At 36.3% G+C, this 21,381-nt stretch overlaps 1 protein-coding gene across 3 annotated transcripts; it reads right to left on the minus strand.

Annotated features, from left to right (window-relative positions):
- Positions 1-910: 910 nt before the first annotated feature.
- Positions 911-18,243, minus strand: LOC121996182 (golgin subfamily B member 1-like). Of its 3 annotated transcripts, none has more exons than XM_042550041.1 (16): positions 18,133-18,243; positions 17,840-17,934; positions 14,290-17,460; positions 12,530-13,771; positions 11,025-12,365; positions 9,682-10,884; positions 8,263-9,495; positions 7,132-8,079; positions 5,996-6,943; positions 4,657-5,847; positions 3,594-4,547; positions 3,205-3,447; positions 2,956-3,114; positions 2,221-2,364; positions 1,539-1,685; positions 911-1,450 (listed from the first exon to the last, which is right to left on the minus strand). In XM_042550041.1, exons 2-16 carry the CDS (start codon positions 17,894-17,896, stop codon positions 1,211-1,213), a joined length of 13,221 nt encoding a protein of 4,406 aa, XP_042405975.1. In that variant the 5' UTR covers positions 17,897-17,934; positions 18,133-18,243; the 3' UTR covers positions 911-1,210. The 3 variants fall into 3 exon arrangements, with proteins under 3 accessions (XP_042405975.1, XP_042405973.1, XP_042405972.1); XM_042550039.1 differs by having other exon boundaries at positions 18,056-18,243; XM_042550038.1 differs by having other exon boundaries at positions 17,840-18,243.
- Between the last annotated feature and the right edge of the window lie 3,138 nt (positions 18,244-21,381).

Consider the following 21,381-nt stretch of genomic DNA (forward strand, 5'->3'; position numbering starts at 1 on the left):
TTTTGGAAGTTTATTATCTGAATTTACATTTTGATTAAAAAGAGAGATTTTTTTTTATCACCAAATGTATTAACAAATAAGGCAGCTTTTGGAATGATTTGATTGATAAGTGATTTTTAGTTAGCAACAGTAACTTTAGCTACGATGTAATGATAGAATATTCATATTATCATCTAAGTATCTATAGTTTGATTTTAATTACAGAGAATTTGTAGAAATTTTTCTTTAAATAAGGCGTGTAATCAAAGGATGTTGATCTTCTTAACCGTTCGCCACGAGCGTTTCCCGATTTATCATAATGGCTGATGGAAAAATTATGTAAAACTAAATCGGTGATCCAAAGTTAATCAATGATGCTAACTATGTTTATATTTTGTCCCCGGGACTATGGTGCTATTGTAGGACATCCAGATTGTCACCAGACATCGGCGGTTCGATCCCAGCTATGACATATTTGTAGAAATTTTTCCTCCAAATGAGGAACTCAACCAAAGGATGCTGGGCTTCTAGGGAAGGGGAGCCTTGGCGCAACAGTAAAATTGTTGCTTTGTGACTAAAAGGTCATGAGTTCAAATCCTGAAAATAACCTCTTGTAAAAAAAATAAGATAAGATTACGTACAATGAATCCTTCCTCGAGACCCCGCATGGAGGGAACTTTGTACATTGGACTACCCTTTAGAATCAATAATATCCAGTTCCTGGAGTGATCAACCAATCTCATAAGCTTCCATCCACGATAACGCTCTCAGCAAATGATCCATTAATCCAGCATTCTTATATTAACTATCCGTTAAGAAACTGGACATGCCCGCAGCATCATTGGCTGGGGGCATGATGTGAACTTAATAGTAAGATGTGCTCATTGGCTTCTTCAGCCTTGAAAATTTTCTTATTCAGCAAACCAACTACTATCACAAAACACTATACACAAACACAAACATCTGTTTTACAAGTTAAGGTTGTTTACATGATTAAAAATAAAAACTCAAATTGGCATGCAGTCCCCTACTGCACACCGTCGGGTAGGAATCGAACAAAAATAGATTCATAACCCAAAACAAAATGCAGGGAATCAATTGTTGTATTTGATTCCCTAACGAATGACAAGAATTATGATGCTACTGCTGCTTCCGGTGAAGCTTTTGGAATGCAAAAAACAAAAGAGAGTATGCACACAACAAAGAGAGAAACTAAATTACCAAAACCATGCTAGTATCTCTTCCCGAGAATAATTCCAATGAATACCGAAACTAATGCCACTCCTAAGATGAACTTGAAGGCCATGATTACTGAAGGATCTGCATCGACGTGAACAATAGGGAATTCGCCCTCGGTATCATGGTGTGCCCATTTACTTGTGATCTTGAGTGCTGAGGTGTCCAATCCGGGATCTCTTGATGTCACCTCCATTGCAACCTTCATTTCAGCTGGAGAAGGTATTCTCTTGACCTGAAGGAACATGGAACGAGAATTAACAAGTGTTTTGTACAGATAACAAAGAGAACTTGACCGATTCAACATAGTGGGTTAGAGTTACCTCTCTCACATTTGTTGTGCAAGCCAACTTCAATGCATTCTCAAGATTGATAATCTTCATTTCCATTTCAGCAGTCTTACTGAGTTTAAGTTTTAATTGGTTAAGTTCTGCTTGGAGAATTCTAACCTTTTTAGCTTCTTCTTTAACCTGCACATTCCAAATAGTAGCAAAACTGAAATCAGCTCATCTACAAATAAAAAGGAACCTTCCAGGTGCACAACAAATGTTGTGTTGCTCAACTTTTTCTACTCTGAAGCACTTCAGAATGCAGTGTTTCTGATACTTAGGCTGAGGAATAAACCAGTAGCAAAGTATTTCATGTTACAATTGAAATGTATTTTCAGGTGGTAAACAGTGAGTACTCAGCAATAACAAACTGTGGAATAGAACTACAAACAGATTAAAGTCAAAAGATATTGCCTAAAGATTATACTCAGAAAAGTTGCCCTATAGACACCCTATTACAATGTCAATCGGTAACAGAGTTACTTACCTCCTTGTATATATCCTTTGGCAGGTTGAATGCATCACAGTTGAAGGTGAGGGATAGAGGGAAACAAAAGGTTCTAATGAAGGTAATTAAATGTGACAATGAATTTGAGATACACATGCTAAGAATTCATTGCTAATCGACCTGAAATACTGAAGACTAATATGACTTGCTGTTATAGAAAGAACCGACCTTATCCTTGTACTGTGTTTCAGCTTCTAGCAGCTTCTGCTTAAGCTCCTCAACTTGTTTTTCTGGTTGCTTGTTACACTCGAATGAGTCAAATGACCGCTTCAGAGCTTGATTTTTGAACTCCTTTGCTATCAACAATTTTTTCTGTGAAAAGTGATTTACTAGTCAGAAAAATTTGCTACAATTGCTAATCAAGTCACAGATTGATATATTAAAATGCCAATTCAATAACAAAGAAAAATAATAAACTAAGATCGAAGACAATAACATAAAATTGTTTTATATCACATTATTTTATTAGTTCCACAGACCCAGAAGTGACACTTGAAACCATAAAACACTAGCAATCCTGTGTGGGCAGTACACATTTCGTTATGTTATCATTAGACAAGGTCTCTTTATGTAACACTGTATTGGTCCATCATAGCAGAAAGAGATCTAAGAACCATATCACATACATTCGTACACCCAGATTTTCTCTTCAATTGGCAATATATGAAAACTGCATCATACAAACCCCTGCTACAATTTCATAATTGCCTTTTTATGATTGACCATATTTAACAAGGTCAAAGTCTAGCCATATCAAGAACTGTAGTGCATAAATGAACAATCATGACACAACATGTCAACGTCTGTTTACTATGTGCAATAATTGCACATAGGTTTCATTACTTCATAGGAAATAATAGAATGAAAAGCTGACGAATTTGAAATGACAGTTTAAGATTTTACCTGTTCCATTATGGTTCTATGTGCCATATCGAGTTGCCTTAAAATTTGCTTTAACTGTTTGTCCAAGGCATTTTTTTCATGGATCAAGCTTGCATGACCCTTCATTCTTGCAGTTAGTTCTGCATCCTTCTCTGCAACTGCAGAGACCAAACTTTCAACCTGAAATTTCAAGTTCATGCAAGATGTTAACAACTAGTGACAAACATCAGTGTCAAAAACCATCCTATGGAATAAGAATTCGTAAAATACCTCTTTCGTATAACTTTCCTTGGATAATAGCATCTTTTGTTCAAGCTCCAAAATGTGCGCTTTCAAAATAGATTTATCAGACAGTTCTGCTTTAAGATTTTCTACAAGAGCATTAAGAGAGAACTCATTTGCTTTATATTGGCCTAATTTTTCTTCAGATAAGACAATAGTTGCTTCAAGTTCTTCAATTGCCTTCTCATGCATTCTGCTGATCATGATGTTCTCTTCCAAAACAGAGGTTATCTGCAAATGTTCGTGTATCAGTTAACAAATTTCTCATCCATCCCATCATGTTTAGTTACAGGATATGTGCACCTAATATAAATCTATATCATAAAACTTAAAGTACTTAATTTACATGGATCAATTGAGGATAGGAATTAACTAACCCGCGAATGAAGTTTCTTATTTTCATGGTCAAGCACTAGTACTGTAGCTTCCATCTCTTCCTTTTGAGATGCCAGCTCTTTGAAAGTTCTCAAATGAGTTTCCAGTGAAAGCAGATTCTCTAGCATCTCTCCAGCCTCCAACCCTCTCACCTTTTGTTCTTCATCAGACTCATGTTGCCGGGCTTCATTTTCCTTGTAACAAGATTCAGTTGTAAATTGGAGCTCCAAACCTCTTGAATGTGACTCAGTTGATGTTAATATGCTGCTAGAATAAAAGGTGTGTTTCTCAACAATATAGTCATCAGAATGGATGGCTTTCAATAACTCATCAACCTTATTGACTCTATCGTGTTGAGCAGCTAACTCTTCCATGGGTTTTAAGTTCGATGCCAGTTGTTCCTCGCCAATTAGATTGTTTTCAGATGCCTTTTCCTTAGGCTCCTCAACATGGGCTTCAAAAGAAATCACTTTCAATGAATTCACAGACAATTCTTCTTTAAGTGAAGCAATAATTTTGGTAGCTTCCGAGGCTTGTTTTTTATGAAATGCCAATTGTTCTTCAAGTGAATTAAACTTCTCAAGTAATTCCATTGCTTCAGATTCCTTTTCTTTGAAGCTTGCTGTGACTTCCTGGAGTTTCAAGTCTGAATTCTTGAGTAGAGATTCAGTTAATGAATTTAACTCCAAATTTCTGGCTGTAGCTTCTGCCACAGAAAATCTGTGATGCTCCAATTGTTCTTCAGAAAAAGTTAGATTTTGTCTCAGTTCTTCTAGCATAACAGATTTTGCAGATAATTCTGCATTGAGATTTTCCACCATAGAAGAAAGAGAAAAATCCCTTGCCTTCTGTTCCATTAGTTTGTCTTCCAATTCAACTATAGTTGCTTCATGTTCGTTTTTTGTCTTTTGATATACTTCATCAAGCACAATCTTCTCTTCCATGATAGAAATTATCTGTAAAATGAATTACTTCATCTGTTAGAAAACAAAGTTGAAAATTTTCTTATAGTGTTAATTTCCAATTTTTATAACTAGAATAGAGATTTAAGACTATATCACTCACCTGGCTCTGGAGATTCTCCTTTTCAGAATTCAACACTTGCATGAGATTTTCCATTTCTCTCTTAGAAGAATAAAGGTGCATGGATACATCCTCTTTCTCTCCAACAGCTGCATCACATTCTACTTGCAAATTATTTATTTTGGTCTCTTTTGCAGTAAGTTCAGCAGACAAACTCGAGTTGTGTCTCGTTAAATGTTCATTCTCACTTTCAAGTTGGTTGATTTTACTTTTTAATTGCTCCACAAGTCCTTCCAGATCCTGTATTCTGAAAAGTGATTCTTTCAGTTTTTCCTTTTGAGCAGCGCCAGCAGCAGCGAACTCATTAGCGTGTTCCTCATATATTCTCAACTGAATTTCTAGCAAAAGAAGCTTCTCATACAAATGTGTAGCTTCCTGATCTCTCTGCTTATGACCATCAATAGATTCATATAACTGAGATTCCTTTTCTCTAAGACAAGATTCTGTTTGCAGCTGCAGCTCCAAGCTCCTTGAATGTTGCTCAGTCAGTTTCTGTATGATGCTTGCCTGAGAGGAAAGCTGCTCAGTTGTAGCCTCATTTTCGGAGTGGAAAGACACCACCAACTCATTAAGCTTGTTGACCTTATGCTGATTAGCCTCCAACTCTTCCTTGAGTGTTGAATTTGATATGGTCAGCAAAGCATTTTCTGCTAGTATCTCTTGAACTCTTTGATCATCTTTGGTTACCTTTTGCTGAAGCTCCTTGACATTGTTCTCAAGAGAAAACACTTTCACTGCATTCTCTGCAAGCTCAGCCTTAACTGAAGATACAGTTTCAGAAGCTTGTAGTGACTGTCTTTTATAGAACACGGTTTGTTCTTCACAAGAATTCAACTTCTCAAGCAACTCTCTCACTTCAGACTCAGAATTCTTGGTTAAGGATTCGATTAGTGAATTTAACTCCATGTTTCTTGCAGTGAATTCCTCCAAAGATTTTCTATAATGTTCTAACTGCTCTTCTGTGTGACTAAGTTTTTGCCCAATTGCTTCTTGCTTAAGAGATTTCTCAGACAATTCTGCCTTGAGACTCTCCACAAGAGAATCAAGAGATAGTTCCCTTGCCTTCAGCACACTCAGTTTCTCTTCCAATTGAGCTATAGTTGATTCAAGCTCTTTTCGTGTGTGTTGGTAAATCTCATTTAGCACAATCTTCTCTTCCATGATAGAAGTTACCTGCAACATCAGTTTATAATTACAAAATAAAATCCATTTCCCAGTATGCATTGGCATATTCTCCTATATAAGAAATCAAACTGTGTCGTAGTTTATGTTTAAGTGATGTTTTTCTGTATGAAGTAAAGACATAAATGTATTCGCTTACCTCCAACTGGAATTTCTCTTTATCAGACCTAAGAAGTTGCATGAGATCCTCTATTTCTCTCTTAGTTGAATGAAGTTGAACAAATATATCTTCTCTCTCTGAAACAACTGCTTCAAAAGCTACTTGCGACTCGTGTATTTTTGCGTCACAAATGGAAAGCTCTTCACGCAGACTCAAGGTGTCTCTGGAGAAACCTTCATTGTCAATTTTGTATTGGTCCAACTGGTTATGCAATTGTTCAACATTTTCTTCCAGATGCTGTATCCTGAGAAAGGATTGTTCCAACTTGTCCTCCTGAATAACAATACAAACAGCTGACTCTATAACATGTTCTTCATATGTTCTCAATAGATTTTCAAACAATAGCAGCTTCTCTTGTAAATCTCTAGCTTCCACATCTCTCTTCTTGTGTTTTTCGATAGCTTCATGCAACTGTCCTCTACTTTGTTTGAGGTGAGATTCAGTTGCAAACTGTAACTCCAAACCTCTCGAATGTTCCTCAGTCAATTGCTCTATGGTGCTTGCATGGGAGGCAAGTTTCTCGACAAAAGCCTCCTTCTCTTCATGGATGGATTTCACCAATTCATCAAGCACGTTGATTCTATGTTGATGATCCTCCAGCTTTTCCTTAAGTGCCAAGTTTGATGTAGCCAACAACTCATTTTGCGCTACTATCTCTTTGCCTCTTTGATTGGTTTCCAATACCTTGTGCTTAAGCTCTTCAATACTATTTTCAAGAGAAACCACTTCTCTATCATTCACAGCTAAATCTGCTACTTTATCAGACAGTTCAGAATTGAGGCTTTTCACAAGAAAAACAAAATAGATTTCCCTTTCCTTCTGTTCATTTATTTTTTCTTCGAGTTGGACTGTGCTCGCTTCAAGTTCCTTCTTTGTTTTTAGGTACAACTCAGAGAGCCCTATGTTTTCTTCTATGGCTGAGGTTACCTGCAACATTACAACATATTTAGGAAAGAAAGAACAAGGTCCATTTCACAAGGATGCTTTATTTTGTACATTAAAATTATTTAAATGCAGAAAAATTACACACAAAACATGGTCGCTAATGATTATCAACTGTGTCATGTAGTTAAGTGGCATTTACAGTATATCATACAGCCTATATATTTACTCACCTGGCACTGGAGCTTCTCTTTATCAGACTTAATAAGGCACGTGAACTCCTCCATTTCTCTCTTGGATGAATGAAGCTGCATGGATATGTACTCTTTCTGTGAAACAACTGCATCAAAATCTCTTAGCAGCTCATCTATTTTTGTTTCATACATGGAAAGCTCAACAGATAGGCTCAAATTTTTTTGGGACAAATCATCATTGTCAATTATGCACTGATCCAACTTGCTTTCCAATAGCTCAACAATTTCTTCCAGGTCCTGTATTTTGAGAAGTGACTTTTCCAATTTGTCCTTCTGACTAGCAACAACAACAGCTGATTCACTGGCCTCTTTTTCGTAGGTTCTCAATTGAGTTTCAACCACAAGTACTTTCTCATGCAACTCTCTGGCTTCTAAATCTCTGTGCTTGTGTTTCTGAATAGCTTCTTGCAAGAGGCTTTCATTTTCTTTAAGACGAGATTTGGTTGCAAGGTGGAGCTCCAAGCCTCTTGAATGTTCCTCAGCCAATTTTTCTATGGTGCTTGCATGAGAGGCAAGTTCTTTAACAATGACCTCCTTCTCAGCGTGAGCAGAGTTCACTAATTCATTAAGTTCATTGACTTTATGCTGATGAACCTCTAGTTCTTCTTTGAGCATTGAGTTTGATTTAGCTAATAATGTATTTGCTTCTACCATTTCTTCACCTCTTTGATTAGCTTCAGATACCTTTTGCTTAAACTTGTCAATGGTGTTTTCAAGAGATACCACTTTCGTTGCATTCACAGCGAGCTCTGCAACTTTCTCTGATAATTCTAAGTTGAGGCCTTCCATGAGAGAAACAAGAGAGAATTCCCTTTCTATCCGTTCCTCTAGCTTTTTTTCTAATTGTACTATGGATGATTTGAGTTCCTTCTCCATTTTTGAGTACAATTCTGTGAGCCTGATGTTCTCTTCTTTGTCTAGGTCTATCTGCAATATTAGTTTTTATTCAGTAAACAAAGCATCAAGGACTTTTTTCTACATATATATAACATCTTTAAAGCAACGTATATACATATTTAAATGGTCTTTAGTGATTATTTAATTGTCTTACATGGTTTCAACTTCCCATGGCATATTGCTTGTAATAATAGAGCCTAACTAGTCACTCACCTGAATCTGTAGTTTCTCTTTTTCAGACATATGATCTTGTATGACATATTCCATTTCTTTCTTGGATGAAAGAAGTTGCAGGGATATGTATTCTCTCTCTGAAACAGTGGCATCATAAATTATTTGCAGCTCATTTATTTTACTGTGATATCCAGCCAGCTCCTCAGATAAACTTATATTATTTCGGAATAAATCATCATTCTCACTTTGACTTTGATCCAACTTACTCTTCAATTGCTGAACAATTCCTTCCAGATCCTCTATTTTTGAAAGTGATTCATCCAATTGGTCCTTCTGAATTGATGCAACAACAGCTGAATCACTAGCTTGTTTTTCATAAATTCTCAACTGATTTTCAAGAACTAGGAGATTCTCATGCAACTGTATGGCATCCAAATCTCTCTGTTTATGTGCCTCAATAGCTTCTCGCAATAGGAATTCATGTTCTTTGAGATGAGATTCAGTCGCAAGGTGAAGCTCCAAGCCTCTTGAATGTTCCTCTGTCAATTTTTCTATGGTGTTTGCATGAGAAGCAAGTTTCTCAACAGTATACTCCTTCTCGGCTTGAACAAATTTCACTAATTCACTAAGCTCGTTGACTTTATGATGATGACCATCCAAATCTTCCTTGAGCATTAAGTTTGATACAGTCAAGGACTCATTTTCTGCTTCTATCTTTTCAACTCTCTGATTGGCTTTGGATAACTTTTGCTGGAGTTTCTCAGAACTCTTTTCAAGTGAAACCACTTTCACTGCATTCACCGACAACTCTGCTTTAAGTGAAGTGATAGTCCCAAAAGCTTCTAATGACTGTTCTCTATGAAATGTCGATTGTACTTCGAGAGAAATTAACTTCTCAAGGAATTCTTGCACTTCAGACTCTTTCTTCTGGTAACTTAACTCTGATTGCTGGAGTTTCAACTCTGTAGTCATCAACAAAGATTCATTTAATGAATTCAACTCCATGTTTCTTGCAGTGATTTCTTCCAGAAACCTTTTGTGACGCTCCACCTGTTCTTCAGCATAACTAAACTTTTGTTGTAATGCTTCTTGGTCAAGCAGTTTATCAGACAACTGTTCTTTAAGTCTTTCCACAAGAGAACAAAGAGAAAGTTCTCTTGAATTCTGTTCACTTAGTTTTTCTTCTAGTTGGATTGTAGTTGTTTCAAGTTCATTCTTTATTTTTTGGTACATCTCAGTGAGCCTAGTATTTTCTTCTGCAACTGAGGTTACCTGCAATGTTAGTTTGTATTCAGTAAACATAGTCCATCTCCCAAGAATGTTAGAAATTAGATATTTTAAAAGCTAAAAATATATGTATCTAGCAAGATGCTCCTCATAATTTACTATCTAATATTGTTTTTAGTTCTAGATGTATACAACAAAAGTATATATAATAAAGCCAATATAATCACTCGCCTGGGAATGGAGTTTCTCTTTATCAGACATGAGTACTTGCATAAGGTCCTCCATCTCTCTCTTAGATGAATGAATCACCACGGACAAATTCTCTTTCTCTAAAATTTCTGCATCTACAGCTACTTGAAACTCTGCAAGCTCCTCAGATAGACTCGTGTTATTTCTGGACAAACCTTCATTCTCACTTTGGCATCGATCCAATTTACATTTGAGTTGCTCAATAAGCCCCTCTAGATCCTGTATTTTAGAAAGTGACTCTTCTAATTTGCCCTTCTGGCTTGCTGCAACAACAGCCGATTCACTAGTCTGAAGCTCATAGATTCTCACCTGAGTTTCAAGTGCAAGCAGCTTCTCTAGCAAATCTCTTGCTTCCAATTCTCTCTTCTTTTGTATCTCAATAGCTTCATTCAACTGGGCTTCATTTTCTTTCAAACGAGATTCAGTTATAAATTGGATCTCCAAGCCCCTTGAATGCTCGTCAGTCAATTCCTTGATGGTTTTTGCATGAGAGGCAAGTTGCTGCACATTAACGTCCTTCTCAGCGTGGATGGATTTCAACAACTCATGAAGTTCATTGACTGTGTGCTGGTGATCATCCAACACTTCCTTGAGCTTAGAGTTTGATGTGGCCAACAACTGGTTTTCAGATATTAATTCTTCATATCTTATATTTCCTTCCAATTCTTTTTTCTTAAGCTCCTCAATATTGTTATCAAGAGAAACAACTTTTTCCACATTCTCAGCCAACTCTGCTTTAAGTGAAGAGACACTCTCTGCAGTTTCTAGTGCCTGTTCTTTATAAAATGTCAATAGTTCTTCATAATAACTGATTTTTTCCAGCAATGCTCTAGTTTCAGTCTCCTTTTGCTGATAGCTAGCAGCTGCTTCCAGGAATTGCAAATCTCTTGACTTGATTAAGGATTCATTTAAAGAACTTAACTCCATGTTTTTTGCTGTAAATTCTGCCACAAAGTTTCTTTGTTGTTCTAACTGTTTTTCTGTGTAAGTGATATTTTGTTCAAATATAAGGGATTTCTCAATCATTTCTGCTTTAAGAGTTTCCACAATAGAATTGAGTGAGAATTCCCTTATCTTCTGCTCACTTAGTTTTTCTTCTAGTTGGGCAATAGTTTCTTCAAGTTTTTTCTTTGTCTTTTCATACATTTCACTGAGCACAATATTCTCTTCTCTAACAGAGACTACCTGCAATATTTTGTTTAATATGTCAAAAACAAAGGCCATGTACATGGCATGGTTTTCTATACATATGAAGTACAGAGATCATCCTAGTTAATCATAAATAAACTGTCATAAAGACAAGGACTATATGGGCACGAAATAACCTGAGACTGGAGTTTCTCCTTGTCATAGTTAAGCTTTTGCATAACATCCTCCATTTCTTTTCTAGAATGATGGAGTTGCATGGAAATATCTTCTCTCTCTTTAACAGAAACATCAAATGCTAATTGTAATTCATTTATTTTTGTCTCGTATGAGGCAAGCTCCTTAAATAAACTCGAGTTATTTCTGGATAAACTTTCATTCTCACTTTTGAATTGATCCAACTTGCTTTTCAGTTGTTCGATAAGATCTTCCAGATACTGCACTTTGTAAAGTGCATCTTCAAGTTTGTCCTTCTGAGTTTCTGCAACAATAGCTGACTCACTAGCCAGTTTTTCAGAAGTTCTCAACTGAGTTTCGAGTGTAAGCAGCTTCTCCTGCAGTTCTCTGGCCTCCAAATCTTTCTGCATATGTTTCTCAATAGCTTCATGTAAAGTAGCCTCCTTTTCAGCATTTAGGGATTCAATTGACTCATGGAGCTCGCCAACTTTATGCTGGTAAGCATCTAACTCTTCTTTGTGTTTCTCATTAACATCATGCAGTTTAGCTTCATATTCTTTGAGACAAGATTCAGCTACAAACTGGAGCTCCACCCCCTTTGAATGGTTGTCAATGAATTTTTCTGTGGTGCTTGCATGAGACATGAGTAGTTCAATAGTAGCCTCCCTCTCAACATGCATTGGCTTCAACAACTCATTAAGTTCATTAACTTTGAGCTCATTTATTTCCAATTCCTCCTTGAGCTTTAAGTTTGTTGTAGCTAATAGCTCGTTTTGAGCAAGTGTCTGTCCACATCTTAGATTGGCTTCTGATAACTTTTCCTGAAGGCAACTGACATCATTTTCAAGAGAAGCTAACTTAACTGCATTCAGGCCCGATTCCATCTTAAGCGATGTGATAATTTTAGTTGATTCCCCTGCTTGTTCTTTGTAAAATGAAAGCTCCTCTTTCAGTGATATTAAGTTTCCAAGCAACTCTTGAGCTTCTAAATCCTTCTGCGTGACTTTCTCTGCTGCTTCCTGAAGCTTCAGCTCTGAATCCTTGACCAATGATTCATTTAGTGAATTCAAATCAAAGCTCCTTGAAGTAATTTCCTCAGCAGATTTTTTCTGATATTCCAACTGTTCTTCAGCATATCTAAGTTTTTCTTCTAGTTCAGTTTGTAAAAACAATTTCTCACACAACTCTGCTTTAAGAATTTCCACAAGAGAATCAAGGGTAAATTCTCTGGTCTTCAATTCTTCCAGTTTCCCCTCCAATTGGACCATAGTACCTTCATATTCCTTCTTTTCCTTCTCATATGTTTTACTCAGCATGTTGTTTTCTTCCATGATAAATGTTATCTGCAAAGTTGCTTCTCATTTTAGAAAATGAAGTCCCTTTTGCTAGATTTCTAATTGTACAAATGTGAGATATCATGCTCTTTACTTGCAATTTACCTGTTTGTAGAATATTACCTATCTACCTTACATTCATGTGCATACATGATTGAGTTATTCATACTAACCTGTGATTGGAGTTTGTCTCTGTCAGAGTAAAGCAATTTCTCAAGGTCCTCTACTTCTTTCTTAGAGTGTTGAAGCTGCATTGATATAGCCTCTTTCTCTGTAGTAGCTGCAATAAGTTGCACCTTTAAATGATTCATTTTGTTCTCATGTTGTGCAAGCTCCTCAGAGAATCTAAGGTTGATTCTGATTATATCTTCATTCTCATTTTTAAATTGATCAGATTTGCTTTGCAATTGCTCAACAATTCCTTCTAGAACTTGTACTCTAGAAAGTGCTTCTTCCAATTGGCCCCTTTGAGTTGTTACAACAATAGCTGAATCAGTAGCTTCTTTTTGGGTAGCTCTCAGCTGAGTTTCCAGTACAAGTAGCTTTTCATGCAGATCTAAGGCTTCCAAGTCTCTCTGCTTGTGTTTCTCGATAGCTTCATGGAGCAGGGATTCATTTTCTTTAAGACACAATTCAGTTTTGGATTGGAATTCCAAACCACGTGAGTGTTCCTCCGTCAACTTGGCTATGGTGTCTGCATGAGAAACAAGTTGCTCCATAGCAACCTCCTTCTCAGCATCAATCAATTTTAACGAATCAGTAAGCTCATTGACTTTGTGCTGGTTAGATTCAAGCTCCTTCTTAAGCTTTGTGTTTGATGTAGCTAACAATTCATTTTCAGCTTGTGTTTCCTGAAGTCTTAGATCAGTTTCCAGGATGTTTTGCTTAAGTTTCTCAACTTTGTTTTCAAGGGCAGCCACTTTCATTGCATTTGATGCCAACTCCATCTGAAGTGAAGCAACTGTTTCAGTGGCTTGTAGTGCCTGATCTTTGTAGTATGTGAGCTTCTCTTCAATAGATTTTATGTTCTCAAGCAACTCCCTAGCTTCAAACTCCTTTTGCTTGAAACTTGTTACTGCTTCTTGCTGCTTCAATTCTGAATCTTTGACTAAATATTCATTTAGTGAATTCAACTCCAAATTTCTTGCAGTAACTTCTTCGACAGATTTTATATGATGTCCAAGTTGCACATCGGCATACCTAAGCTTCTCTTCAAGTTCGGAAATGTGTGCTTGCAGAAGAGATTTCTTAGATAAGTCTATTTTATGACTTTCAACAAGTGAAGTAAGAGATATTTCCCTTTCCTTCATTTTGCTTAGTTCTTCCTCCAATTTAACTATAGTTGTTTCAAATTCCTCCTTTAACATTTGGTACATTTCATTGAGTAGGTTCTTCTCATCCATAATGGAGGTTATCTGCAAAATTATTTTTTTAAAAAAATAATAAACAACTTTAAACATATAGATGGAAAAACTTATGAACTGTCAGGCAGTTTAGTATAACAAGTACAAAAAGTTAGTGTAACAAAGATGAACATGCAATGATATGTGAAGCAACTACAATTTATCTTAAAAAGATACTACTATCAAGATACAATGACGTGTACATTCAATAGATAATAAAATTTTAAAAAATAGATTAAGATAATATGAACATGTTCCAAGACAACCAATATGAATCAATTCAAGTTAGGAGATGCAAAGGGTAGAGGGAGATCAAGTAAAAAAAAAAGCAATTAAAGTATGAAGTCATTGAAATAATTAAAGTGATATAGCTTGCCATAGTATTCAATGGCGGGACCAAATACTAGGGACAGCATAGCTTAAACATGATGACTAGAAACCATGCAACTAACTTGTAAATTATCTACATCAAGAATCCTAAGCATTACATTATCTACAGCAAAATAGATGTTTTTTAGGTATGTACTTACCTGTGACTGGAGTTCCTCCTTATCAAAGCACAAAAGTTTCACGTGATGCTCCATTTCTTGCTTATAAGAGTGAAATTGCATAAACATGTTCTCTTTTTCTGTAATAGCTTCTTCAAATGCTGATCTTAATTCATTCATTTTTATCCTGCAATTTGCAAGCTCCTCAGAGAAACTCATATTATCTTTAGTTAAATGGTCATTCACATTTTTAAACTGATCAGATTCTTCCTTCAACAGCTCAACATGTCTTTCCAAATCCTGCAATTTGGAAAGTGACTTTTCAAGTTTCCCATTCTGAACTGCTGCAGTAACAGCAGACTCACTAGCTTGTTCTTCATAAATCCTCAATTGAGCTTCAAGTTCAAGTATTTTCTCTTGAAGTTGTTTGGTTTCCATTTCATTTTGTTTGTATGTCTCAATGGTTTCATGTAGTTGTTCCTTCTCATCATGGATGGATTTAAACCAATTATCTAGTTCAACAACTTTGCGCTCGTGAGCTTCTAACTCCTCCTTTAATTTTGAGTTAGATGTAGCCAACAATACATGGTCAGCAAATGTCTGTTCATTTTTTCTGTTAGCTTCTGACACCTCATGCATAAGTTCCTCGACATTGCTTTCAAGAGAATTGATTTTCATTGCTTTCATACTTAACTCTGCGTTAAGTGATTTGGCATATTCAGTTACTTCAACAAACTGTTGTTTAGAAAACGCCAATTCTTCTTCAGTAGCTTTTAACTTGTCAATCAATTCTCTTGCTTCGGACTGCTTTTGATCGAATCTTGCTGCTTCTCTCTGGAGTTTCAACTCTGAATCCTTCATTAAAGATTCATTTAACGAATTCAACTCCAAATTCATTGTAGTAAGTTCCTCCACAGCCTTTATGTGCTGTTTCACTTTGTCTTCATCATATTTTAGCTTCTCAAGTAGTTCCTTCTCTCGATCACTCGACACTGCTATTTGTTCTTGAACACTTTCTGTTTCATCTCTTAAGTACTTGAGCTCTTTTTGCAAAATTTGAATTTGATTCTTAGATTCATGAAGTTGTTTCTCCTGAGTCTTAGACAAGTTTTCAAAAAACCTTTTTCCTTCAGTAGCTGAATTGAGAACATCCTGTAATGCCCTCTCCTTTTCATTTGTAGCTTGAAGCATAGATTCAAGAGTCACTGATCGCGCTTGACATACTTCAAGTTTTGTGCTAAGATCATAGACCTTGCTAGTATGAAGATTTAATTCAGCTTCAGCATCTCTCTGTTTTGCTTCTGCATTGCTGAGTAGTTGCCCAAGTTCCTGAGCATGATGATTAGAAGCTTCCAGTGACAATTCCAGTTCTTCTGCTCTCCTTTCAGCATCTTCAGCCCTGGTATGAGATGAATTGATCTTGTACTCCAGCTCAAGACTGCGCTGATGTGTGGCAGTAGTCTGTTCCTCATGTTCTACACATGTTTTGAGGAGATCATTAAGCTCCTTCTCAAGCTCTGAATTTCTCGATGATGACTTGCTCAAAGAAGATTCCAACTGATCAATTCTATCTTCATAATTCTTAAAGCGATGCCTCAGTAACACATTTTCTTCATCTACTTCTTTCCACAAAGCAGTAAGGTGTGTTATTTTCTTTTGGAATTCCTTTTTCTCATTCTCTGCATCAGAACATTTTACTTCAGAAAGATACATTTGTTGCTCGAGCTCAATATTCTTCTTCTCAATGAGCGCCAATCTCATCTCATTTTCTTTCATCTGTGCTCTAAGACCCTCTTCAGCTTCAACTGATGACTGGACTAGAGCTTCTAGCTCAAAGTTTCTGTTAGTAGAAGCTTCTGTGACTATTCTAGATTCATGATGGAGTTGTTCAAAATTTTTTAACTTTTTCTCCAAATCCTCTCTGTATGACAATGCTTCTGAGAGAATGTAATTTGTTTTTTGGGACTCCCGATCGGCCAGATTTATTTTAGTTTCCAATTGGCTATGTAACTCCTCATGCTCTGACAACTTCTTAGTAAGATCCATAACAGAACACTCCAAAGTTTTTTTTTCTCTGGTCAAGTCAGATAAATTATTTTTTAACCTTGATATCTGCACTTCTTGGTTATTGAAAATAGCTTTCATCGCTTCTCTTTCCTTCATTTGTTCTTGAAGTTCCATTTCCAATTCTTTCAAACGCACAAGCTTACTCTTGAGATCTTCTTCTAAAGTAGAAAATGAATTCTCTAATTTGGTAACATCTTCTTGCAAATTCTGTTCAGAAATCTTATGAAGATTCATTTCTTCAGTCAATTTATATATGAAAGCATCTTTAGATGCCAGTTTCTGTTCCAGCTCAACTACTTGTGATTGTAAAATTTCCAAATTCTCCTGGGACATTGAAAGTTCTAATGAAGTAATTTGAAGTGCTTCTGGAACTTGTTTCTCTTCAATTTCACCGTGTAGTTCCTTCAATTCCTTTTCTAAGTTGCTAATTTGAACTTCCATGTACTTCTCATTCATATGCGCCTGTTCCAATTTGTTCTCTAACTCCAAAATTTTCATTGTCTGCATCCCTTCTTGTGACATATGATGTCTGCTTAGTTCTTCATATTTATGCATTTCTTCAATTGATGTGGCTAATTCTTCTTCAAGAACCATTATCCTTTTCCTTGAGCTATCCAGTTCCATGGACAATTCAACAGCTGATTTCCTTGCATCAGAAAGTTGTTTATCCTTCAAGTCTGTAGCTTCCAGAAAGGAAATAAGCTGCGATTTGTACTTTTGTTCAGCTTCTAAAACTCTATTTTCCATCAACTTCTGTCCAAGTTCAAGTTCTTCACAGTGCTTGTTCATGTCCACCAGCTTGATATTTGTTTCATCAAGGAGAAAGTTTAGCGAAGCGGTTTCAGCTTCCGAATGTCGAAGTTTTCCGAGGACAGTTTCAAGTTCATTCTCAAGTTCTTTGACTTTTTCTCTGGTGATTATAAAACTAGTATCTGCTTCTGAACTGCCAAACCGATGAACTGTCTGTGAAGTTTCCATTTTCACCATCGGGTTGCTGAGAGATCTTTCTGATTCATCCATCAATATATCCCTCTCTAATTTTACAGATTCCCTGTCTGAGAGAGGTCCCTCCTCTTGAACATTGTTTTCATTTGTAAATAAGTCTGTAAAGCTAGACTTTGGACTTTGGCTTTCATCCACATCTACCTGCAATTAGAATAATGTAAGAAGCAACAAGCAGGACTTTGTTGAGTAAAATAACGTTTAGAACAGTTAATCAAGGCAAAAGTGTCTGTTTTCTAGATGGACATGGTATTTCCTACTTATTAGCAATGTAGCTTCAACTGTTAAAAATCTCTAGAAATGCTAAGCCATTGAGAAAAATATGTGAGATGGTAATTAGAGCAAAAAATGCCTAAGTTTAAAAGGAAAAGCCAAACTAATGGACAACATTTCAAAGATTCTGTCTTAGAAAGTTCAGACATCCAATGAGACCACTCAGAGATGTAAATTGCAGAAAGCACTTCTGCAAACCTTTTAGTGAGAAGTAAAAACTTTAAGGAGGAATTAGTATAGGTATACTAGCCTTCTCAGACAACTTCACTTCGGTCCTGGCCGAACTGTCTTTGAAATCTTCAGCCATTTATCTTAAAAGTCTTTGGAAGTGGGCATGCTTTACCCCTGCCAAACAGAACTAAAACACCTGTGTCTCACAACTTCTTACCACGTACTCTTGCATTCGTTAAACGAAGAAATCATGCTTGAAGGAAGCAATACTTTCAAGTGAGAAAATAAATGTAACCTGTTAAGTCTCCCATGCACGAAACTGACAGCTTTGTTTTTTCATATTGCATAAGGAAATAAATGATATTTAGTTACCCGTAGCCACCATTTTCATCTCTGATCAATTTAATCCAGTGCGAGAGCCAACAAGAACACAAGATTCTGGCAGCCAACTGCTGGAACCAGTTAGACCAGAATACCAATTAGCTGCAAAAAAAAAAAAAAAAAGGAACGAAATCAGTGGACTACAATCATATGTGTGCACCGTGGATACAATCTCAGCCATTGCAAATAATAAGCATAATGCATTCACATGGGAATAACTGACCTCCAAGGAGATAAATGTTTCTGGTTCCTTAATGATAGTATACTGTTTTTAAGTTGTAAATGCTTCTATAATAATAATTAAAAAAAAACATAAACATAAACATAAACATAGCATCAGATTGCAAGAAAGCTTCAGAATAGTACGCGTTCGGACCTTTAAGAACGGAAAAACAGGAGAGCAGCGGGTACCGTGCACCGCACCGAACCGTGATAGAGATTTTTCAGGAATTAGTACAAAATAACTATGCAAAATCGTCTCTTTTTCTTGCAAAAACCCGGAGAACAAGTAGGTAATGCGGACCACTTCGATCGAAGAAGTGAATAATAGAGTTATCAGCAGCGAAAACCACAAAACGAAACCCGACACTTTCATCACGACCTATGAATAAAAACGAACTTTTACAGAAACCCACCGGTTTTGATTATCAGCCTAAGCCGAATCAGACGATCGCAAGTAGCAATCACGATGAAAGCACATAGCGACATCAACAAAATATGCGTGAATCATTGAAACACCGAAGTAATGGAGGCTTGCCTTGGAACGATCGAGTGATGATCGACGGAGTGGGTGACTTCGAAGGCACTGCGTCCTGCTCTCGATCCGCTGGCAACAACTAGAAAAGGAGAGAGAAGATTAAGAAAGAGAGGGAATCTTCATTCGAGCGCAGCAAAAAGAAGTTGGCCTGGGACCCGGCCTCTGTGCGCACCGCTGCCACCTACCGGTGAGGTTACCATCGCATCATATGGGAGGATATTGGAGAAGTTGAATTACCATAGTGCCCCTCAAGTAGCTCATATCCTCGAGGATGTGAATAAGCATGCATGCCGTTGATAGCTTTCCTTTGTGACGAAAATATCTTTATAATAAATTGAGTAATAAGATAGCTTATCATTTGTATACTTAATTTAAGATTAATTAAAATTTATAAAAAGTTGAAATGTGTATTAAAGTTAACTATTAATCTATGTCATTCATGAAATTTATGTCTCATCAATAAACTAAATATAAGGGTATTTTAGGAAGTGAATGTAGGAGGTCAGTTTAGTCTTTAGAAGCTCCCGCCCGCTGTAACTGGTCGGGACGCGGTTGAGTAATATCGAACAAAGAAAGAGGGCATATTAGTAATTCAGCAGTGGCGAGGCGGGGGCCAACTAACTTTGTGGCATCCAACCAAAACCGCCGACCCAACCGACCTGGCCATGTTTGTGCCGGCGAAGGCGATGGATGGAAAGCTGCTGATGAGGAAGATGAGACGACGACTTCCACCTCACGCTTCTCTCTTTTGCCCTCTTCCTTTTCTCCTCCACCGCACCGCAACGCCCCACGCCAAAGCCCCAGCTTTTGCATCAAAAGCTTCGTCCTACTTTTACATTTCAACATAAGGCGGCGTAGTTGAGTTAATAACAAATCTTCTACAATGGACCCCTCCGGCCTTCGCCGTCAAATCGATCGTGAAGATAAATTCATAAACTTTTTTTTATCCACGGATACTTTAGTCATGTACATTTACAGTCAGTCTGATTATTTAAAGAAATTTTTTAAATTATATATTGTGTCCTTTTGGACAACCATATTTGTTTTTAGTTAAATCTCCATTGAACTGTATTATCCAAAGCCAGAGAAGCTTAAATAAAATATAGTCGGTCTTAATCAAATAGGAATGAGAAGAGTGCGAGATCGCAACAAAGTGGGGCCTCCTCCTCGTCCAAAAAGACTTCCAACGAAATTATTATTTCTTTAATCGTGTTGCTGACAAACACACCCACGTCGACCCACCAACGTGGGCCATGCACAATGACCAAAACACTCCGTCATGACGCAGACATTTACACGCTTGGATCGGAAGAAAGAGGAGGGAAGCTAGGGCAATTACGTCCCGCAAAAAGTTGGCCCTGCCTGCGCGGTATTTGCTCGTGTCATTGGTCGGCTTTCCAGCTGTAATTAATTTTGAGATCATCATCATTTTAATTATACAGTGTTACGTACTTTCAGGTCACAGTAGATATAATTTACAAATCAAGCAGGCGACGCAGAGCCGGCTCTGGAGGAGGATGACACTGGATGATGATCCTAAGTTCAGAATTTAGGAGGACTCAATTTGTTTTTTAATATTATATATTATAGGTATGTAGTTAGATTGTTGAGGTTTTTGATAGTTGGATCTAAATTCATATTTTAAGATTTTTTATATTGTTTTTTCTTTCTATCTTTTTAGGTTGCAATTTATAAAGTGGTAAACAAATGAAAAATTAGGAATTTGGGCCTGCCATGAAACAATTGAAAGATATAATCTTATTTTTTTGAAAAATATAGGAATGATAATTTTACTATAAATTTGACTATTAATAAAAGTCTTATATCAAATATGAACATATAGTCAATATTTACAACAAAGCATCATATTTTTAGAAAAAAATAATTTAATGAAAGAGAGGACGATTAAGTTTCACTATTAGAGTCCTTTACAATTGATTATTTTGTTGTTGTTGTGGGCATGACGATTGTTTTTTTAAAATGTAGATTTGAGCAAATGAAAACTTTTGAAAATATATTTAGTTTTTTATTTAATTAAAAATGTTAAGAACTTTGGATGAATTGCGAAAATGTTGTGTCAATCTAAAATCTACTCTAACTCATAATAATTTATCAGATGTTAAGTTAGATGATTTATTTACCGAATTAAAAAAATATTACAAATGACTTTACCAAATGTAGTAATGTTTACAATTGATATTCTTGAATTTGTTCAAAATATAAATTGTTATCCAAATATTGTAATTACTTATAAAATCTTATTGACTATGTCTGTTAGGTTAGCATCGGCTGAAAAGAGTTTTTTTAAATTAAAATTATTGAAAACATATATGAGATCGTCAATGTCACAAGAAAAATTAAATGGATTGACAAAATTATTGAAAAAGACATTTTGAAAAATCTTAAACTGATAATATTATAGACGATTTTATAAATAAAAATATTAGTAGGAATCATTGTAAATGAATTATATATTATTAAAA

The sequence above is a fragment of the Zingiber officinale genome, chromosome 6A (assembly GCF_018446385.1).
Source record: "Zingiber officinale cultivar Zhangliang chromosome 6A, Zo_v1.1, whole genome shotgun sequence".
NCBI lineage: Eukaryota > Viridiplantae > Streptophyta > Magnoliopsida > Zingiberales > Zingiberaceae > Zingiber > Zingiber officinale.